The sequence below is a fragment of the Nicotiana sylvestris genome, chromosome 5 (genome assembly GCF_000393655.2).
Source record: "Nicotiana sylvestris chromosome 5, ASM39365v2, whole genome shotgun sequence".
Taxonomy (NCBI): domain Eukaryota; kingdom Viridiplantae; phylum Streptophyta; class Magnoliopsida; order Solanales; family Solanaceae; genus Nicotiana; species Nicotiana sylvestris.
The window spans coordinates 2686011-2710371 of record NC_091061.1 but is presented as its reverse complement, the minus strand read 5'-3'; the positions used below and the strand labels follow the sequence as shown (position 1 = coordinate 2710371).

At 35.4% G+C, this 24361-nt stretch overlaps 1 protein-coding gene across 2 annotated transcripts; it reads left to right on the top strand.

Moving 5' to 3' along the window:
* The first annotated feature begins 18667 nt into the window (after window positions 1–18667).
* On the top strand, window positions 18668–23869 carry LOC104228346 (dnaJ protein homolog). Of its 2 annotated transcripts, none has more exons than XM_009780797.2 (8): window positions 18668–18786; window positions 20493–20660; window positions 20810–20984; window positions 21155–21296; window positions 22360–22493; window positions 22593–22735; window positions 23033–23231; window positions 23330–23869. In XM_009780797.2, exons 2-8 carry the CDS (start codon window positions 20511–20513, stop codon window positions 23656–23658), a joined length of 1272 nt encoding a protein of 423 aa, XP_009779099.1. In that variant the 5' UTR covers window positions 18668–18786; window positions 20493–20510; the 3' UTR covers window positions 23659–23869. The 2 variants fall into 2 exon arrangements, with proteins under 2 accessions (XP_009779099.1, XP_009779100.1); XM_009780798.2 differs by lacking the exon at window positions 18668–18786 and adding an exon at window positions 18905–20409.
* The last annotated feature ends 492 nt before the right edge of the window (window positions 23870–24361 follow it).

Here is a 24361-nt window from a genome sequence, read left to right as displayed (position 1 = left end):
TCCAATAGTCTTTTTCCTTCTTGAATTGAGCCTTGTCTTTTTCGGATTGCCTATCTTGGCGTTCCTTGTTAGATCTGGCTTCTTCGTTTAATTGTTGGATCCTTTCTTTTGCTTTGCTCAATGCCCTTTCGTTTTCCGCAAGCATGGAATCATAATCTTGCATTTTTTCGAAGAGATTGGCGATGGTTTTTTGATCCTTCAAGCTCCTCTTTGGCGTTTCAGAGACTCTTTTCATTTTTTGGAGCCGAGCATGAAGATTTTCATTCTCACAAGCTAGACTCTTTTTCTCGCCTTTGGCTTCTTGTTCTTGCAAATCTTTCTCCAAACTGAGGCTTCTTAGATTTTCTTTTAGGGCATGGATAGTGGCTTTGTACCCTTTTTCTTTTTCTCCCCAGATTAACCGCTCTTGGATTTTATCATTGAAATTTTGAACATGGGGTCTTTTTGTTGGCCTTTTTAGCTCAGGTTCCGGTACATCATCCACGCGAGACCGCTTTTCGAACCACCTTGCATATCCAGGATTTATCTCACCCTTGGTAGTGTCTAGGACTTGAGTATCACTTTTCAAGTATCGGCACCCATTCCACATTTGCTGAAGTAAAGCTTCGGGAATAGTGGCTTCTGGGTGTAATTCGATTACTTGCATACTCAAATCTTCCTCATCAGGAACTATTTGATATCTCCCTAGTTGCCTTAGGACTCTTAGTGGTGCATATGGCTGAATGCTTCTTAATCCCAATAGTAGTAGATAACTATTTGAGGTTGACATATGTATTACTTCCCTCATCGGGAGCCATCCCAGAGTCCATTCAATTTGATTTGCCGTTAAAGCCTTTAGATGAGATACCCATGCTTCTATCCCTTCTGGAGCTTGATAATTTTTTGTTCTTTCCTCATAGCTCTCGATGCAATTAGCTTTGTTCGACCCATACTGTATGATCTTGGGCTGTTGTTGGAGATGTTCAATCACCCACATTTGCAACAAAATTTTGCATCCTTCGAAAACTTTCGCTCCTGATTTGCATAAAGTCAAAGCCCGATAAATATCTGATAGAATGATGGGGACAAGGGTGTGATTTTCTTTAGTGGTGAGGATTTGCACAACTTTTGCGGTGCGAATATCAATTGTTCGCTCTTTATTTGGGAAGACCATGACTCCTAGAAAAGCCACCATGAAAGCAAATCGACGGTGCATCTGCCAAGTGTCTTTGTTTTGCTTATTAGTAAGGCCTTTCTCATGAATTTCGAACCCATCTGATTTTCCAAACCTGGAATACAAAAAATTGAAGGAACAACATCCATTGATGACATTGCTTTTCCTGATTTGACTGCTGATGTTCAGAAGACCGAAGAATCGATGTATTGAAGGAGCCTTTGTGAATATCAAGCTTTGATTTCTTAAACTTCCGTCAAAACCAACATAGCCAGCTATCTCCTCTAATGTAGGAGTAAGCTCGAAGTCAGAGAAACGAAAAACATTGTGAACAGGATCCCAGAACGTTACTAATGCCGTAATCAGATCATCCCGAGGCTCAACTTTCATAATGTCCGTAAGATTTCCCAAATGCTTGACGACCCATTTTTGACCGTCTTCGCCTAAATCATACCACCACATTTGAAGCTGACATAGAAATTCCTCCGTACTTGTGGATGAGGGGCTTTGTGTAGTGCTCATTTTGTATCTGAAATTTAATTTTAATAAAGTCAAAATTTATACTAAAAATCATTTTCGAAATTTTTTCTTTTATAATTTTTTTTTTAAAAACTATATTTTTTCGAAATTTTTAAAGCAACCCATTTTATTCCTTGCTTCTCACCATGATTTTATTTAAGCTGGTCAACAAGCATGTTCGAGGCGAATGAATGCACAAATAACAAGTAGGATGCATCATGATGGTCTTTTAATTTTTGGTTCACCTGTCCTAGACAGACCCAACCCCTGTGTTGAGTCTCCAAGGCCAAATGCATATGATGCAAATATTCGTTCCTACTAGGGATCCGGTACATGGCTGAGTTATTCTAAGTGTAAAACCTTAGGTTGATTGTTCTAAACCTGGCTTACCCAAACGGACAGTTTGAGCCGAAGCGGGGGTAATGTACCGGGAGCACGAAAGTCTGCCCGGCCTAGTTACTTGTCCCAACTCCGTCTTATTTGGTATGACTTTAACAGAAAGGTGGGTCACGCGCACGTGTACACCATAAATTCAGAAGACTCAGAAAGAAGGGGGTTTCGTAGCAGTTGTATATATTCACAATTCAAATAATATTAAAGCGGTAAAAAAAACATTTAGCATATTAGCATATAAACAGTTGAAAATTATATAGTAAGTAAAGCCAATAAAAACAGATATTTTAAGCTCGAATTCTTTAAACCCTGAACCAATGGTTCTGGGTTCGTTCCCCAGCAGAGTCGCCAGAGCTGTCGCACCTCCTTTTTACCGCGCCCGCGGGGCGCGTGGGGGAGTTTTCTCCAATTGAAGGACAGTCGAAACGGGATTTATTTAATTATTTCAGAGTCGCCACCTGGGAATTTTAAGGCGTCCCAAGTCACCAATTTTAATCCCTGAATCGAGGAGAATATGACTCTGTTTATTATTCTGCGAACCAGAAATCCTGAGTAAGGAATTCTGTTAATCCGGAAGAAGGTGTTAGGCATTTCCGAATTCCGTGGTTCTAGCACGGTCGCTTAACTGTTTTTATTATTGGCTTAATTATCTTGATTTTTATTAAATACTTTTTATTACGTGATTTTTCTACCGCTTTTACTTATTGTGGTTAAGAACTCTTCTTTGAATCGAATTACGCGTACGTATATTCGTATTATAAATTTAAAAAATGCGGAATTGTGTCACGCGTACGTGTACACAATAACTTTTGATAATATATTTATTGAGTAATCATTTTCGAAATTGTGTCGAATCAAGAATATTTGTTTTTCTGAATAGTGAACCGTACATCTCGGTTTTTTATTAAATTGATTTAACGCCTTAAAAAAAATCCTTTTATTAAATATTCGTTCGAAATTGCGCGTACGCATAATCCGAATCTTTTTGCTTTTAAAAATATGATCAGGGTACGCGAACGTATCCCTAATCGCGCGACATATTCGTAATGATATCATGGATTTTCCACAAAAATATTTGTTATATCACGAGAAATTTCGTTTTAAGATAATCTTTAATTTTTGGAAAAGAATCCACAATTTATTAAATGTTGACCATTGATTATAATTTCCGAATATAAATAATTCATTCCAACTGTTCAAATTCAAAGGACATAATAAGAATATGATTAATACTATCTTAAAAAAAACATATATGACATATATATATATATGCCAAAGAATAAATTGCATATGAAACTGAAAATAAATGATTCATAAAGGAAGGAAATATTTTCCGAGAATTTTCATTATTTATTTAATGCAAATTCTACTTCTAATTATCATTGATAGGAAGTGTGGCAATTTATGCTTATACACTTCTTTTCATTCTTATGCTTGCTTTTAATCTAATAGGCCTAATTACTTGGTTAATTTGTTTTATGAAAGCAAATAGGCATCTAGTTTATGGGAAAGGAGTTATTATACAAGTTAATTCAATAAAATTACCTTACATGCAGTTTAATTGTATATCGTATTCATAACGTTTTAACATTGTAATAAGCTGCATCATATCGCCTTTCGCCCACTTTTATACACACATCTGTTAACAACACCATCTTAAACTTATGTAACAATAAATATCACTACTGTAGTTTTCTTGGCACTTCTACATCACTTCTTACTTAACCAACATCAAAATTTAAATAATGATCAACATTCATACCATATTCCCTACTTCGACAATTTAATATGATTAAACTAATGAGATAATAAGCTAATGTTATTACAAATCTTTATATGAACTTTCAAAGTAAGACAATTAGCATCATAGCTATCAAATTGAATTCACTACTAATTAACAACAACAACAACAACAACAACGACCCAGTATAATCCCACAAGTGGGGTCTGGGGAGGGTAATATGTACGCAGACCTTACCCCTACCCCGAAGGGTAGAGAGGCTGTTTCCAGGAGACCCTCGGCTCAAAAGGCTCAAAAAAAGCAATAGGAGATAATATATTAGTACCATAAAAATGCGTAATAAAATAACAACAATATATAGGAGATACGAAATATGAAACACAGGATACGAAATACGAAATACGAATTAGATGGCTGGTATAGTACAACTAGAAGGTAAAGCCCTGCATCAATAGACGACCACTGACATTCCTAGTCTAACTCCTAACTAGATAGTCTCTCTCAGTTGTGCTGTAGAAATATTCACCCTCTCCCCTAACCTACAACCTTAATGCTCGACCTCCATAATTCCCTATCAAGGGCCATGTCCTCCGTAATCCTAAGTCGCGTCATGTCATGTCTGATCACCTCTCCCCAATACTTCTTAGGTCTCCCTCTACCTCTCCGCGTGCCCACTACAGCCAGTCGCTCACACCTCCTCACCGGTGCATCAGTGCTCCTCCTCTGAATGTGCCCAAACCATCTGAGTCTTACTTCCCGCATCTTGTCCTCCATGGGGGCCACACCCACCTTCTCTCGAATATCTGCATTCCTAATCTTATCCATCCTTGTATGCCCGCACATCCACCTTAACATCCTCATCTCTGCTACTTTCATCTTCTGGGTGTGTGAGTTCTTTACCGGCCAACATTCAGTTCCATACAACATGGCAGGCCTAACTACTGCTCTATAAAACTTACCTTTTAGTAACGGTGGAACTTTCTTGTCACACAAAACTCCCGACGCTAACCTCCACTTCATCCACCCCACCCCTATACGGTGTGTGACATCCTCGTCAATCTCCCCGATCCCCTGAATAACCGATCCAAGGTACTTGAAACTATCTTTCTTGGGAATGACTTGAGAGTCAAGCCTCACTTCAACTCCCGCTTCCGTCGGCTCAACTCCAAATTTGCACTCGAGGTATTCCGTCTTCGTCCTACTCAACTTGAAACCTTTAGACTCAAGAGCATGTCTCCAAATCTCTAGCCTCTCGTTGACGCCGCCTCTTGTCTCGTCAATTAGAATAATGTCATCAGCAAATAGCATGCACCATGGAACCTCCCCTTGAATATGATGAGTCAGTGCATCCATCACTAGGGCAAATAGGAATGGGCTGAGCGCAGACCCTTGGTGCAATCCCGTAATAACTGAACTTGGACAAATAGAAAACAGAATTTCAATTCAACTTCATTGATGAGTCATGTTGAATCTCTTTCCAACTTAAAATTTAAAAGACATGTACCTGAAAATGGAGGTAGAAGAAATGAATTTCAGCAGTGACAGCAGCAGCAAAGCAGCAAAATATACCAGTATTCCCACCGATTTGAGAAATAATGAGACCCAAGGAAAACAAATGCACAATAGCAGTATTCTTATGAGAAAATTTCAGATTTTGAACCACAAATTGCCACTAAAAATAGACCCAGACAGATTCTAAAAAAATAACATTTTTCAGATTTTTTTTCCAGTTTCTTTCCTGTTTTGGACTTCTTGTTTCTGATTTTTCTGTTTTTGTTGCTGTATATCTGTGTGTGTGTGTGACTGCCCTCTTGTTCCTTTTAAAACTCTTACTCAAAAAATTCTAGGGTCTTGAAAAACTGATTCAAAGACTGACCTTTAAGGTCTGTCCAGCTCCTGTATTTATACAGGGCTGGTTCTATACTAATTAGTATTGGAGGGACCCTTTATCCCTTTAACAACTAGAAAGTTTCCATTGAAACTTCTTTTTAATACTTTATGTGATCCTAACATGATTTTCAGCAGTCCCATTATCCCTTGTTCCCCCTTTATTACTTAAATATAGCCATTATCACTACATTATAATACACTAGCCTTAACACCCTGTTTTTTACTGTTTCATTCCCAAAAGTGCCCCTGAAATCCTGATGTTATTACTGAAAAATCAGAACCTACAGCAAAACAGATTCTAAAATCTGTACAAACTTAGTTATTCCAGCTATAACCAATCCTATTAACCTCTTAATACAATTGTATCTGACCAACTTTTGTAAACTTGAATCCAAACTTGACATTACAACAATATTTCACTGAATTCAGAACTAACAACATATTACTGAAATTATCAAAACAATTCAGACTGGACCTAACACTGAACTAGAATCAAACACACACAGGATCATTGTCAATACTGACAATGTCCTGAAACCTTAATGTTCAGACAATAACATATATACAACCTTTATTTTGACAGATTCATATAAACCAGGATGATTTAACTAACGAGTATTAGTTAAAAATGATTATCTACAATATCTGTCAACAAACAGTACATAATAATAGAAACAGATAATTTCAATCAGTATTATGAGAATTCGTAATATAATTAATCGACGAACTTAATCGAGTCGATTACACACATTGTAACTAAGCACAATCAATAGAAACAATTCACATTCGGATCAAGTAGATAGGTAGGAGACAGAAATGACAGAATTGATCAAAACATAAAAAATAAAAAAAAATCAAAAAGCTATTGACACAGACAACAATATACTCAGAATACACAAAATAATAGAAAATAATACCTCTGAATTTTAATCAGACTCGACCTCAACTTGGATTTCGGATTTTTTGTTTGAAATCAAACTAACCTTAGTCGAAGTATTTTCCACTGAAAATAATTCGACTAAGGTCGATTAAACCTCAATCTTCATCATAATCTGAACAGAATCCGGAAGTTTGGTATTTTTAGGGTTCTTAAAAGACTCGATTTGGGATTTAACCATTTCTGGTTAGATTCGAGAAGAACCAAACATGACACAATGGTGAGGGTAGCCTAGGGGTCATTTGGTGTTAGTTTGAAACGGATCTGAATCTGTTCTTGTTTGGTCCGAATCTTCAAAAGAAGATTCGAGAAGTTCCGCACTGATTCGAACCAAACAAACGATAGATCCGTGTTCAAGGTGACTAGGGGAAGTTGTGGTGTCGATTTGGGACTGTTAGGTCTAGATCTGAACTTGGCTCGAATCTTCAAATATTCGAGAACCTCCAGGGAGATTCGAACCAAGCTGGTAACATATTCGGATAGAGGGTGTTCAGGGGGTCCTAGGGTGTTAAGTTGGTGACCGGCGGCGTTGATGCCGCCGGGTTTCAGGCGAAGGGGAATAGGGGCGGCTAGGGTTAGAGGTCTGTTTGGAACGATGATGAACAGGAGCGGAGAGGGGGGGGGTGTTTAGTTAGGGGGCCAGGTAAAGGGTTACGGGTTTATATAGGGGAATGGTGGGTGGATATGGACCGTTGGATTAGGCAGGATGGATGGCTGAGATCTATTCACTTAACCAAACGGTGTCATTTGGTTTAAGTTAGGGGACGGGTTGAAACGGGGCAGTGGGTCGGGTACTGATCACGGGTTAGGGTGATGAGATCTTGGCCGTTGGTTGTATTTAATCCAACGGCCCTTGATAAGGGGTGATCAAACGACGTCGTTTGATTCTGCTTGAATTGGACCGGACATGGGGCTGTTGGGATTGGGCTGTGAAGGGAATTAATGTTTTGGGCCTGGATTTTAATCCAGGTCCAAATTTGTGCAACTTGTATTATTATATTTTTTTTCATTTTTTTTTAATTTAAATTTCTAATTGTAATTATAAAACAATTTTACCTTCACAAATATATTAATTACTTTATAACAATTATTTAACACATAGACAAAAACATCAATCACACAGTGAAACATTTAAAATAAAACCAATGCATATTTTTTGTGATTTTATTTAAATTATCTCTTAAATGCATAATTAAATCCTATATTCATGCAAATATGTATTTTATTTTATTTTTTGTTTAATTAGGACAAAGCAAACATTCTACGGACATAAACAAATTTTTAACATCACGCAAATTCAGAAATTACACAGCAAAAGAAATTTATTTTGATTTATTTTGGAGTAATTTTTCGTAAAGCAAAAATCACGTGCTCACAATAGGCACGAGTTGTTATAGCCAGTCGGGACTAATATCGTATGTTGACCTAAAAATCGGACCTTTCTAGAAATGATTGGAGTGTAAGAAATTTGGTCTTGAAGTTTACGAATATGGATAAAGGAAATGATCTCAATTGAAATGGTGTTGTCGGACTTATGTCGAATGCGATAATGTGGGATCAACCGCGAATAATTGTGTAAAAGTAAAATCATCAATTTGGTAACTTGAGAATAATTCTTAATACGTTCGATGACGAACGTTTGTTTTAGAGGTGGAGAATGTGATGACCCAAAATGTCATCTTTAAATTAAATAATCATCTTGGTGTTTTAAGAACTTGAAAAGAGCTATCAATAGTTTCTCAACTTGCGTGCACAGTCCGTATAATTTTCTGGAAGGTTTTTGTATGAAAAATGGATTAAATTATGAATTAGAGCTTTAAAACTCAAATGAGTTGACTTCGGTCAATATTTTGAGCAAACAAATCCGGATCTAAGATTTGATGGTCCCAAGAGGTCCGTAGGAAAATATGGGGCTTGGGCGTATGCCCGGAATCGAATTCCGAGGTCTCAGGCCCGAGAAATGAATTTTTGAGTAAAATTGTTTTCTGAAAATATTTAAGGAAAATGGAAATGAAATTTGATTAGAAAATGATGGTATCGGGCCCGTATTTTGGTTCCGGTATCCGGTACAGGTCTTATATATGGTTTAAGCACTTTCTGTAAAGTTTGGTTGAAAACGGACGTCGTTTGACGTGTTTCGGACTCAAAATGAAAAATTTGATGTTTTATGAAATTTGAAAGAATTCTTGGATTTTAAAGCTTAATTCGTGGTATATGATGTTAGTTTGGCGATTTGATCGCACGGTTAAGTTTGTAGGATGTTGTTGAGTTAGTGCATGTGTTTGGTTAGGAGCCCCGAGGGCTCGGGAGTATTTCGGAGGTGTCTCGGAGTGATTTCGAACTTGGGAAAATAGCAGAAAATTTGCAGAAATAGTACCCCGTGAACAGTACCAATGAACAGTACCAAGTGTATAGTACCCCATGAACAGTATCCCGTGAACAGTAAAACGCATGAATAGTGCCCCTGAAAATTTTGGGCAGTTAAAGGACGAACAACACGTCTTTTTTTTCATTTTTTTGAGTTTCAAACTCGGATTTTGGGCGATTTTGAGGTGTTCTTCACGATTTCAACTCAAGTAAGTGTCATATACTCGAAAGTGTTTATATTACATAAATCCATGGTTATTTTCATCGTTTAATTCAGATTTAAATGGAAGAAATCAAGATTTTTGCAAAATTTTCCAAAAATAAAAATTTTAGATTTGGAGGTCGAGTTGTTATCGGAATTTGATAAAATTTGTATGGGTGAACTCGTGGTTGAATGGGTTATCGGATTTTGTAAGTTTCGTCAGAATTCGAGACGTGGGCCCCACGAGCGATTTTGAGTTAAATTTCGGATTTTGTTGGAAAATTAGTATTTTCATATGGAATTAATTCGTACGATTTATATTGAGTATATTGAATTATTATGACCAGATTTGAAGCTTCGAACGAATTCGCGAGGCAAAGGCTTGTTGGAATTTTGAATTGGTTGCAAAACGAGGTAAGTGTTTGGTCTAACCTTAGCTTGAGGGATTAGGTGTTGTGTCTTAATTGCTACATGTTAATTGTAGAGTACGACATATAGGCATGGTGACGTGTATCTATATGTTGGTGTCAAGCATGTCCGTGAGTCTTGTATTATAATTGTTATGACTCCGTTGTGGTTTATTGCGCTTCATATGTTATTATCAACATTGTTCCCTTGTCAGGATATTTGTTCCCTTGTCCGGGATTCCTTGTGATTATTGTTGGCTTGTAATTGGGAGCGGGTGGTACGCCTACCACAAGATATATAATGAAATGGGAGCGGGTGGTACGCCTACCACAAGATATATAATGAAATGGGAGCGGGTGGTACGCCTACCACAAGATATAATGAAATGGGAGCGGGTGGTACGCCTACCACAAGATATAATGAAATGGGAGCGGGTGGTACGCCTACCACAAGATATAATGAAATGGGAGCGGGTGGTACGCCTACCACGAGATACATGAAATGGGAGCGGGTGGCACGCCTGCCACGAGATACATGAAATGGGATCGGGTTGCACGCCTGCAACAAGATGTGAAAAGAAAGTGAAATATGCTTTTGTTTCCCTTATTCTTGTTAGTGATTGGATTTTGATTCCTTTATAATTCTCTTGATATTCTATTTTTACTTTTTTTTATATATGTTCAATACTCCAAATTTCAACAATTGTTACATTTTTTAACCTCAATTGATTTCTCAACTAAATTTTCCTTAAACCGTTTGAGGTTGTACTTTACAAAAAAAAGGAATTTCTACTATGTTTTGATTTATTGATTTCTCGTATTAAAGGTGAAGGATTCATTCGATATTGTACTTTAATTGAAAATGGTATCTTCTTTATCAAATGATTTCTAAAAATAACTTTATATTTTCTTGTTGATTTCCTAATTGGGTTGGAAGTTGTACTCTACTTTATGTTAAGTGAATGAAGCGTCACAAGGTGACATTTACTCGAAAGAATTATATTCGAAAGATGCTTATTTGAAAGATATTTTATTTAAAGGAAATATATTCGATATATATTCATTGAAAAGCATATTATCTTGGAGATTATTACTTGAAGGATTTATAGGCGAAAGATTTATATTTGAAGGACTTGATGAATTGATTGCACTTGTATCTATTATTTGTTGAGAAACATTTATGGTGTTCTTGTGGCCTGCTATTTCTTCAAAAAATCCAAAGGCATAGATGGCCTCCGCAAGCAATCTACCAATCATTGGTCCTGAGTATAGCACAACATCGACTATTCTGCAGCTAGAATCAGTGGCTGCTGAAGAGAATAAGATGTTGCGTCTCTGCATATTGGAAATGTGAGACGCCTGGTCTAATGGTAGGGAACCAACAAGTGTAATCCCTGAGTTCCCTGAGTTGATCCCTAGGTCGGGTGAGGTTACCAATGCCCCTGTGCCCAATTCGCTCACCCCATGCGGGCACCCTCCAATGCCATTCAATGATCGCGCCAGTTTCCTGGGAACCTCCAATATTGTTCTCTACAACAGCAGTCTGCACCAAAACACAACCAACTTTACCACGGTCATATGTTGAGCCTCCAATGTTTACCTTTCAGGGTCCACAACTAACATATGTGACCCCATACTCTTTCACTCAACCTCCACAATATGATCTCTCGGAGGAGCAAGAAAAGGTTGTTAAAAATCTCGAGAAAGAGGAAATGGCCCGGAAGATGAATAGCCTTGAACAAAGCCTGAAAAACATGCAAGGTTTGAGTGGTTGGTTATTGTTGCCATCATTGTTATCTGCTTCCTATTATTTTTGTACGCTATATTGCACAGGTAGTCTGGTTCTAGCCTCGTCACTACTTCGCCGAGGTTAGGCTAGGTACTTACCAGCACATGGGGTCGGTTGTGCTGATACTACACTCTGCACTCTTTTGTGCAGATCCCAGTGTTGTAGACTTCGGACTGCAGTGAGATTGTTGTTTTCTTGTTCATCAGGTGATCCGAGGTAGTCCTGCAGGCGTCCGCAGGCCTTGGCGCGTCTCCTTCTATCTACTATTCCTGTTTCTTTCATGTATTTTCAGAGATAGTATTGTATTTATTTCTTTCAGACCTTTATTTGTAGTACTCCTAGATAGTTTGTGAAGTTGTGACACCAGTCTTGGGTAGATTTGTTATGGTTTGGTATTAACAGTATTATTAAATCTCTATAATGCAGTCTTCGGCTTATTCAATTCTATTGTTATCTAATTGTTGGTTCTTAACCGTTATCGGATTAAAAATGGAAATAAGGTAGATAGTTCAGTTGGTTGGCTTGCGTAGCTTTCACTAGTAGGCGCCATCACGACTCCCGAGGGTGAAAAATTCGGGTCGTGACAAAAACTTACCAACCTCTAGCCATTAATTATAGACTTACCAAAACTAACCAAACACATATAAAAATTGAAAACCCAAATAAATAAGATTCTTTCTCTCCAAGAATCACATGTAAAGATGTCCTTCCATATTTTTAAGCGTGATCAGCAACATTAGATACAAGACGGAAAGAAAATCTTATGGATGTGATAACAAACAAGATGATGAAATTATATATATATATATATATATATATATATATATATATATATATAAAGATTCTAAAAATCTAAGCAAAAAATGATCTTTTTCAATAGGCATGGTTGAAATTCATTGAAAACATAAAATGAGTCAATATACAAATTTTGAGGAAGATTGGAGCTGATTTGGTATCAAAATTCATAGTTAAAATCGAGTTCAAAAAATTCTTCTGCAACACATGTATCACATATAGAGGTATATATGGATATACATATGATACATATTTGATACAAATATGATGAGTATGTGATACTATGGGTGTCTAGCGGGTGAGCCGGGCCGGGCAGGAAAATTTAGTAACTGTACGGGTTGTGGTCCATGCCGGTTACGGGTTGGGGCATATCGGGTTTAACGAGTTCGGATTCATCCGGGTAAAAATTGAATCGTAAGGGTTACGGGTACAAGGGGTCGGGCCGGATTAGTGTAATTTTTTTTTGTAGTTTGTATAACTATTGTAAGTTATATTAATATAAAGTAAAAATATAAAGAATACAATGAAGATAGGAAAAATTGCACTTATAAATTGCAAGTGCTACATTTATTTCAAAATTCAAACTTACAAATTGAAAGGTTTACATTAACAACAAGTAAATTAACCAAAAAAGAGTAAATTCAAAGGTTTTGCATTGCCTTAGTAATTTCGTCATAATCAATATGAACTGAGTGGCCTTCTTCTAGAGTGTTAAATTCGGATGGGTTACCGTGTGTTAATATATCTCCAAGTTCCTCGTCTTCTGGGCTATGCAACATCTTCGCGTCCTTGATTTCTTTGTTCCGATCTAATCCAATCTCTGAAACATACTAAAACTTTCAAAACATTGCTTCCCAATGAGTGACGGGTGTCTCTAACTTGTTGTCTTGCTTGGCTAAATGCACCCTCTGATGCAACAGTTGAAATTGGCACATTCAGCACGTCCCGAGCTATAGCGGAAAGAACATGAAATTGCTTTCCATTCTCATGCCACCATCTCAACGGTGAAAATTCCTTTGTGCGAGGCTCTTTTTGCTTCTGCAAGTAGAATTGAAGTTCATCAATGTTCCTGATACTGGTTTGAGTGTTAGAAAATGTACAAAAAATATTAAAACTATCAAGGCCTTCTTCATCATCCACAGTAACAGAAGTGGTACAGTGCATAGTGGGATTAACATTGCCTACATTAAGAGCATTATCATCAATTACATTTGCATAATAATTATATAATTGTTGTAAAGAATCATTTAGCTTGTTCATACAAGCATATAAATATGGGGTTTCAATTGATCCAATCTCCATATAAGTATATAAAGCATTCATTAATTGGTGACAATGAGACATCTTAATAGAAGGATTTAAAACAACACCAATTAAGTAAATCGGAGGAGTTGGAAAGAAATATTTTTTGAATTTTGCTTGCATTTTTTCAACAACATCCCTATTTTTTTCTTTCTTCTTAAATTCAAAGAGTAGAAAAGAAATTTCAGCTATATGTACTAAAGCCATAGTAACAGTAGGGTAATATGCTCCAGAAAACTTAACAGTAGTTGTATAAAATTTATCTAAAATTTAACAACATCATTAATGACCTCCCAAGTAGTAGTTGTTAACATATGATTTGGATCAGTACAATGCGCATTAGCAACTTCAGTTATTTGGAATCTATATTTGTAGCAACATTTTAAAAAAATATATGTATAATTCCATCTAGTAACAATTTCGTCTGGCATGAATCTGGATTTAAGGTTATACTGGATACACTTATTCTTAAATTCATTTATTCTAGATTGTCTATTATTTCCTTGAATAACACCAGCTGCTCTTCTAACATGAGTAATCTCAGTTGAAAATAAATCAAGGCCACATTTAACAATTAAATTATAAACATAACATGCACGCCTAACATGAAAAATTTCGTCAAGAGGTGGTTGCAAATGCAGTTTTAATATTGAAATTGCGGCATTATTGTTAGAGGCATTATCACACAATACTTTTTGCTTGAGATTATAAAATTCAACAACTTCACAAATAATAGTACTTATAAACGCAACAATATGACTCTGATCTTCATCATATTTAAAAGCGATAATACGTTTTTGCATACAACAATTATCATCTATCCAATGACATGTAATTGTCAAAAAATTATTTCCATTAACAACATGGCTAATATGAAGTTAGAGAAACTTTACAAGGAAGGTGGCTAAACAAATAACGTATGTATATTTGATATTATCCATGAAGTCTAAAGATATCAAATTTAAAAGTACTTCTAGGGATACCTTTAAATAAAGGATTGTAAATCCTTTGAATATACATAATAAGATATGATGAAGAAGCAAAAGAAAAAGGTAGACAACCCAAAACAATCATTATTGCTAACTCCTCACGATCCTTCACTTTATCATATTTCGCAAGACCTCCAGTAGTAGGGTTTAGAGTTGTTTAATTTCCATCTCCATCAGAGCCCCATTCTATAGGATGCTCAATTCTCATATGTCTACTAAGTGTACTAGTCCCCCTAATTGTCCTTCAGTCTTATGTTTAAAAGTATCATTATAAAGTTTGTATTTAACTCTATCAGAACCTTCTATTTCGTCAAAAAAATTTCAAACCTTACTTCTTTTTCTCCGATTATTAGTCAGGGACACAAGTGGTCTACTACTAGAACCATGACTACCACTCCTGCTACCAGCTCCAACACTACTAGGTGTAAGTGGTATCTTATCTTCCATTTCTAATTCATTATCTTCTATACCGAAATCTTCCTGGAATTGTTCATAATCTATATTATTATCAGGTAATGTTTCAGGAATATTTGTAGAGTCATTTAAATTACTACCAGATGTTGAAGTACTACCTCTTTTTTATTTTCCCGATTAGTAACCTTATTACAAACTCTCTTTGCAGCATTATACATATTGTAAAAATTTAACTACTAGCAACAATTAAATATGCAAATAAAATTGTAAATTAGAGAAAGAGTTGGAGGGAGTGCACCGAATTCGGCAATAAATTGAGCACTTGATGATTTCACAACTCCAATGTTACCAAGAAGAAACGTCAATTGTTCCAATTTTGAAGTTCAATTGTTCAAACTTCAAATAATAAATAATACTATAAATTAAATTCCAAAAAAAAGAAGAAGAGCTAAATAGTTGATTGCACTTTAATAGGTGAAGATTGAAGAATGAGAGAATATGAGAATTGAGATTGAGAAATGAAAGATGAGTCGAAAAATGAAGAAGAGGGGGGGGGATGTATTTATAATTTTTCAAAGGGGTGTTAATTTTTTTTATTTAAAAAACCACAAAAATGGGCTATTTGTGCAACTCAGCCATGGGGCAACGACCATAATGAAAAATGGACCGTTGCCAACAGTCAGATTTAGGCCCACAAATAAAAAATAAAAATAAAAAATTAGTTACCATTATACCGGTCTGGGCCGGTTCCGGTTTTAATTGGTCTGGACCAGACCGGAAACGGGCTGACCCGGCCCGTTAGACACCCTTATATGATACACAAATCATTTTTTTCATGTTTTATATTCTACTTCAAATTTTAAATTCAAACCACCTCAAAACTTCACCAAATCATCCCAAAACTGAGATTCGAGCTTCTTAAGATGTACTCAATCTATTTTAATAACACTCATTCAAAAGAAAGCAAAAGTTTGACCTTGTTTTAGTTATAAATAGCTAATTGGCTAATATTAGTAATATTTAATGAATTGGCCAATATTTGTAATAAGCTACTTATAAATGAATATAATTGATAATTTTTCATATATATATATACTAGTTTCTTGATACATGTGTTGCACGTGTTATTCCGAGGGTCTTTCGGAAACAACATCTTTACTTCCTGAGAATAGGGGTAAGATATACGTACACACTACCCTCCCCAGATCCCACTAGTGAAATTTTACTGGGTCATTGTTGTTGTTGTTGATGTGAAATATTACACCAAAATTTCAAAAGAAAAAAATACAAGCTAAAAATAATAAATAGTTTTAGAGATGTAGTGTTGAACTCAAATTGACTAAATAGCTATGCGTAGATCAATTATTATATTTAGTTAGACAAGTTTATTTTATAATTACATAAATTTAGTTGTTATGAATTACAAACATATAATATGACAGTATATTTCATATAATATTTCTTTGTAGATACTGTTCTTGAAGTTGTTCCATGTTGATATTTCAACGAATGATTCGTGCAACAAATAAAAAGAGAAACTAGTACTTATTTGTACATGATATATTTTTTTGTAAAGAATGAAAGAATTAAATGTTTGCAAAATTTTGTGAACGATTAAGTAAGAAGCGACAGACAATAATAAAAACATTACAAATTTTGTTTTTTTTCATAGTTATGCAAAATTATAGAAGAATTTTAAAATATTAATTGCAAAGGGTTGAAGGAACCAAAAGGTTTTGTACTTATTTATGAAGGTATAATTGTGTGAAGAGTATCATAGTCACTTAAGTTTATAGGGTTATTTTGGTCTTTCACATTCAACTTTTGATCTTCATGCTTATAATATAGTATGATATGATGTGTGTGTGTGCAGGGCATACACAAGAATTTTTGTTAACAGTATCGTAATCTATAGAAGAACAAGAATAAATAAATATAATTATCATAATTGTGGACAAGAAATAACATTAGTTCATTGGTTTCGTTGAGTCTTAAGATAGAAAAATTTTCGAGTTAATTCTACGTAATCATAATTTTTAATCACAGAGGCTCTCTCAAATATTAGCCAAAAAAAACATGCTAGTTGAGGCTTAAGCCTCTGACCGCGCAAAATCAGGCACATAACCAACACAGCAAGAGACAATCTCTATCAAATAGTGTCATTTTTTTGGTTTTATTATAGTATTAGTGCATATATTTCGTAAAATTTCCGACAAAGCGGTGTCGCATGACACAGCTTTCTTGTAAGTATGTCCGCTCCTGTGTGTGTGAAGATCTAGTTAAGATTCCAACAAAATACTATATCTGACTTATAATTCTAAAAATACAATCAAATTTAAAGAACAAGGAAACTGAAGGTCCATAGATATGATGTATAAAAATATTTCACAAATACAAAATGAACAAGTGTGATAGGGAACTTGAAATATAAAAAGAAGTTTTACTAGGTTATCAAGATATATATTCATAATTGATTAAACTTATTATTATTATTATTATTATTATTATTATTATTATTATTATTGTTATTATTATTATTATTTTATTATTATTTGTATTTAACATTACATTTGTCTTTTGTCACAAATGTATCTGAGGAAGCTGAGGTTTTCATAAATACGATGCATACAAGTATCTCACAAATGCGGAATAATAGTTGAAAAATGAACAAGTACGATGGAGAACCGAAATATATAAAGGAGTTTTACCAAATCACCCGTTTAAGGATTAACCAAATATATTATGAATGTACAAGAATTCTTTTTTTGGCATTATTCATTCTCAAGAGCACTACGTACGCAAATTTAAAATTATTTGTATTATTATTTTGTTTGCATTTTTTTCTTTCGTATACTAACTTATTTGCATGACAATTATCATTTTATTTTTAGTGATACATGACTATTATGATTATATGTATGTCTTTGTTTTTATATATAGATAGATATATAGATCAACATTTTCAAAATATTTGTATTTATTGATTTAGTATATGCAACCAAAACTAATAAATATAAATATCAATAACAATTAAAAGAAGAAAAATAGAAGGTAATATTGAATACAATTGAAGCATATGTGATATAAAATTTTAACTATGCTTATTGGCACGTTGAATACAATTGAAACATGAAAATTACTTTTGAAAGTTTGGATATTTTATTGGTACGTTGACAAAAAAAATAGAGGGTCAAGATGTAATTATTCGTTATATTTTATATCGTGATTCTAATAGAATAGGTGTTTTAATTAATTGAGCTAACAGTTATAATATAAACTAATGATGAAATAGCCACACGAACAAAATAATAAAACAGTATATCGAAACTACAAAAATATGTGAAAAGTTTTGATTGCGTAAAAAAGTTCTCATTATGAATGATAATGTAAATTAAAATGATGGTATAAAAATAATAACATATATATGTGTGTGTATGTATAAATCTCTGTCATTAAAAGGGAGAAAATATTTGCAAATATAAATTCATAAATTTTTATTCTTGGCCCACTACTTTAGACTAATATTTGTTGCAACTAAAATTTAGTGTGAAAATAATAAATACTCTCCGCGCATCGCGCGAGTATATATACTAGTTTAAAAATAAGAATCTTAAAAATCAAAACCATCAAATTTAAAAATATTTTGTTCTTTCTTAAATATGGTTAGATAAAAAAACATCAACATTAAATAATATTTAAAATATTAACCGTGCTTAGTATAAAACGTTTTAATAATTATTTTCACAAAATCTTTGTATTATACCACCGCCTGAAATCCAAAATCAAAACTTCTTCTTCAGGAGAAAAACACATGTCATCTTCTCCTTGTTGTTGAATAAGAAAGGGAAAGCTGCTCTTCATTTTTCTCTTTAGAAACCCCTTTTCGAGGTATTGTTCTTTTTTTGGTTACAATTCTTCAATCTTTTTCCCCATTGCTTCTTTGGCTGTCATTTGAATTGTATCTTAGCATATTTATTTATTTTTTTCTATATTATTTGGGGATCTTTTTACTATTTCAGCTGTAAAGTTGCTTCCTTTTCTGTATAATTCCGTTGTTTATTTTTGAGCTATTGTGATTTTAAGTTTGTGATTTATGATTTATCTACTCCCGCCGTCCCATTTACGTGGCATAGTTTTACACTGCATCCAGTTTAAGAAAGAAATTAAAAGAAGAGTAGTCCGGTGCACTAAGCTCCCGCTATGCGCGTGTTCGGGGAAGGATCGGACCATAACGGTTTATCGTACACAGCCTCTTACCCTGCATTTCTGTAAGAGGCTGTTTCTACGGTGGGTTCGAGCCGTGGAAACAGACTTATAAAATTTGTAGTCTAGAATAAGCTATAGATAATTACATGACTATAAAATATTTCATTAAGGTTAAAATGAAAGTGTTGAGATAAATTATTTCTAAATATAGAAAGGTGTCTTTTTTAAGAATAGACTAAAAAGGAAAGTAAAAAAAAAGGTAGCCTGGTGCACAAGGCATCATGCGTTCAGGCAGGGCCGAACCCCAGGATGTGATGTACCTAATGCAAGCATTAGTGACTGCTTCCACAACTCGAACCCGTAACCTATAGGTCACACAGAGACAACTTTACTGATCCTTCAAAGCTCTCCTTTCTATAAAGGAAAGTGTGTCACATAAATTGGCAGAGATAGGGAGTATATTTCTTTGATGAATTTCATTTTTCTCTTTATTAATATGTGACACTTTGGACATACATTTTCTATGTATAGTTACAGCAGTAAAGTTTGATACTTTGCATCTTGTAGCTGTCTTATCAGTGGGAAGATATGTGGCATTAGAATTGTGATAAACTTGTAGGGATTTTAGAACCAGAAAAGTAAGTTGGGTTATGTTAAACATGCTAACTCCTAAAGTGCAGGCATCATTAGAAAGAATTAGTTTGTAGTATTTGGTTTCATATATAATTGGTTTAGTAGAGGGGTGGGTCCATTATCTTCCGCATTTCGACCATTGTCCCTCGGCAATTTCTCGGTTATCGAAACAATATTGGTTTAATAGATATACTTAGATAGTAGAAGAGTGAAGCAGAAAAGGAGTTCAGAATCGCAAATGCTGGAAGGACTTTCATACTAGAAGAATCCTAGTACTAATATAGAAAAGAACCTATCTTTTTCCTCTTCATCCAAAAAAGAAAAAAGACCCTCTATTTTTCTTTTCCATTTCCCATATTTTGACGTCACATACAAAGAATAACCTCATCTTGCTGGGGTCACCTTATGCCACACTAGTTGAAGTGCACACCTCTTTGAAGTGCATCGCTCCTTGTTTTGATTGTTCCATCATTTGAAGGATGATCATGGCTTTTCCCCTTTGTTTTTTCCTAATTGCTTTAAAATTACAGACGAAAAGATGTCTATGTTCTGTTTTTTTCGAGCTTGAATGACTAGGATGTTAGCACTTCTCTAATCTTGACTTACTTTTTCTGGATGGCCAATCAGCATTGGTGATCAATACACCTCAGCTCCCTATTTACTGCACATATTGTATGTGTAGTATCAAGCTTTCTTTATTATTAAGTTTATCCTAAGATGGTGGAGTTAAATGAAATTAGTACACTTCTGTGCAGGTACTAAGGTAATCCATTATGTTTGGACGGGGTGCAAGGAGGAGTGAGAACTCCAAGTACTATGAGGTTCTTGGTGTTCCAAAGAATTCCAGTCAAGATGAACTTAAAAAGGCGTATAGAAAAGCTGCTATAAAGAATCACCCTGACAAGGGTGGGGACCCTGAAAAAGTGAGTTGCGCCTCTCGCACGTGTAATTAAAATTCTCCGCATTTTGTTCCAGATATGTTGTCTTTATAACAAGGAATCTTTGTTATTCTGATGCTCGTTTTGTCATTTTTTGTCCTGTATTTTCTTGGTCATGTTTTTTCTCTACTCAGTTCAAGGAATTGGCTCATGCATATGAAGTTTTAAGTGATCCAGAGAAGAGAGAAATTTATGATCAGTATGGTGAAGATGCACTTAACGAAGGAATGGGTGGTGGTGGTGGCGGTCACAGCCCATTTGACATATTCGAGTCATTCTTTGGTGGAGGTTTCGGTGGAGCTTTTGGTGGTAATGACAACTTATCTCCCTCTTAGGTATAGGGTGGATAGGAAGAGGCCATGCAATTCTTTTTTTTTTTTCTTTGGGGTGGGGGGGGGGGGTTGCTAAATTCCTCTTTGTTAGTATTATTTTTTTAAAATTTTTTGGTTGAAAAATCCATCTGCCTTTGGTTATCCTAGGTGGTGGTAGCTTCAGAGGCAGCAGAAAGAAACAAGGTGAAAATGCAGTGCACGCTCTACGGGTTTCTCTGGAAGACTTGTACAATGGCACAACGAAAAAGCTCTCTCTTTCACGGAATATACTGTGCCCAAAGTGTAAAGGGTATTTCTCTTTCTTAAATTATTTTACTTTTTTCACTTCCTACTGTCTTTGTGGCACTTTGTGACAGTGATTCTCAAGTAAATGCGTTGAATGATTGCACTGTTTTTAAGTACTTCTGTTTTCATTAAGGATGAGAATCAATACCAAGTTCTGTCTCTGCGTTTGAGTGATATTTGAGTCAAAAAATCGACCACCCTTTGAGGAGATGTGTGACACAGAGTACTAGATATTTCTGGAATTTTTCAAATTCGGACACCCTCCTAGGAAAAATTAGGCATACTAACTTTCTGCTAATTTTCTCTTTGTAGCAAAACAAAATTTTATAATAGAATAAAGTTAGTCACTTGTTGTAGACAAAAACTTGTAATGAAGCAGGTTCTCCTCCTAATGGTTTGACCAAATTGTAAATCAGAAGGCGGAAGAGACTTCTCTATTAGATAAGATTGTTAGAGGCAGGATTTCTATTTTCATTAGCTCTTTCCACTTCCTTAGATGCTTTTACAGTATTTTGTAGGACGTTGAAAGGCTGGTTTTTATTGCTCCGCCTTTGTTCGGTGGGGGTGGATATGAGGTCTTCTGCATCTTATATAACCTTCTGTTACCGATTTAACATATTTGAGAAATGATAACATTATTTCTGGTTCAAGAATGACAAGAAAGGCCAAATTGATCAGGGACAAAAAGAATTATCTGATCAGAGGCGGATCCAGAAGTTGAAGTTTATTGGGTTCTTACCGTAATATCAAATACATTACTAACTGGGTTCACAGTTAAATATTTATAAATATTTAATGAATTTCTTAATATAAATACATGGTCTACGCAAAAGTTACTGGGTTCCCGGGAACCCATATTCATCACTCTAGGTCCGCCACTGTATCTGATAGAAGTTTGTTGTACATTCAATCCGCTTCCAAAAACTTCACCTCTTCCACGCTGTCAGTCTAAGTCCTCATACCAGAATATCTGCATGTGCATTTAACTTGCTTTCAGCATGTATGCTCTTTTTGGAACTTCGCTGGTGCATATTGATGAGTTCTCTATGATTTTCTGGGGTTATTAGGAAAGGTTCAAAGAGTGGAGCCTCTGGAACGTGTTACGGATGTCAAGGTACTGGAATGCGTGTCACGACAAGACAGATAGCCCCAGGCATGATTCAACAGATGCAACATGTTTGTCCTGAATGCCGAGGTTCAGGTACGTAGTTAATGAGATTATCCCTGTAATACTAATTCTCAAGTCTTATATGTAGAGAAAAAATATTGGTAAAACTATGCGTCTTTTTTGTTAATACAGGAGAGGTTATAAGTGAGAGAGATAGGTGCACTCAGTGCAAGGGAAAAAAAATTACACAAGAAAAGAAAGTATTGGAAGTGAATGTTGAGAAAGGGATGCAACACGGTCAGAAGATTGTTTTCGACGGGGAAGCTGATGAAGCTGTAAGAGTTTTATGTAATGCCAATATACTGCTCAGCTTTTGCAATTCCCTGATACTATTAAATTGGGCTTCCAAAGTTTTAAGTCAATATTTGCAAAACAAAAACGGGTCCTCCTCAATCTAACATATTTGAATTATAAACATTGAAGTTAAAGTCAAGACTTTGAATTGAATATATATATCCTTCTCACAGAGAAAACCGCAAAGGCTATCTGCTTTCTTGTTGCAGTATGTGCACTGCCTTTGTCATTTTGGAAAGTGATACTTCTGTTTTAATGGTTGGGTTATGGTTATGCAGCCAGATACCATCACCGGCGATATTATTTTTATATTACAACAAAAGGATCACTCGAAGTTCAGGCGAAAGTCTGATGATCTTTACGCGGAACACAATCTTAGTTTGACAGAAGCTCTCTGTGGATTTCAATTTGTTCTGACTCATCTTGACGGTAGGCTGCTTCTAATCAAATCTAGCCCTGGAGAAGTTATAAAGCCTGGTAACGAAAATTCTTTCATTTTTCTTTTAATTTACTTATTTTCTTTTGTAAAGGGAGACGCGATTAATATTTAATGATAATTTGGTTGTCTCTTGCAGATCAATATAAGGCAATAAATGATGAAGGAATGCCCCATTATGGGAGGCCATTCATTAAGGGTCGGCTTTATATCCATTTTAATGTGGAATTTCCAGAATCTGGATTTCTTACCCCCGAGAAATGCCGCATTCTTGAGAGTGTTCTGCCACCAAGACCAGGGAAGCGCGCGTCCGATATGGAGTTAAATAATTGTGAAGAAACCACTTTGCATGATGTCAACATGGAGGAAGAAATGAGGCAAAAGGAGCAGCGACGCAGGCAAGAGGCTTATGATATGGATGACGATGATGAGCCAAATGTGCATCGTATGGCTTGTAACCAACAGTAAAATCTTTCAGAGAAGTCGTTTTTTGGTTTTCGGTTAAGTCCCCATTTTTGTCTATGCTCTTTTGGCTGTTGGGGTTAGGAAAAAACAGGCTTTCTTTTAGTTCTTCAGTTTATTATATGTCGATCTCACTTTTGTAGTCCCTTCTTATTTTGGTCCTAAAATTCATTGCTCAATTATGCTCTTTGAGCTATTATTATTGAGCATTCTAGCATTCCTTAGCTAGTAGTATAGATGAAATAGTGACAATACTTGCCATCTCCTCGAAGGGGAGCCTCAGCAAAACTAGTAAAGTTGTCGCCATGTGGTCAGGAGGTCACGGGTTCGAACCATGAAAACAGCCTCATGCAGAAATGTAGGGTAAGGTTGCTTACAATAGACCCTTGTGGTCGAGTCCTTCCCCTGATCCCATGCATATATGGAGCTTAGTGCACCGGGCTGCCTTTTTTCTCCCTAGTTGTTTCAACGTGCAGCTGTTGAAGATATAATTAAGTAAATAAAATGTGCACACTTTAAACATTTAATCTTTTTGATGAAATGACCATTTATACTTTGACATGGTATAAGTGCAGGTAGAAGTGTACCCATATGGGGTCCTGAGTAATTCAGATTCACACCGTGTAAGGCTCTCATTAAAGGAGAAAACGCTTCATATTACGATTTTTCATATTCTTAAGGTTCGAACCCGAAATTTTTGAACTATGTG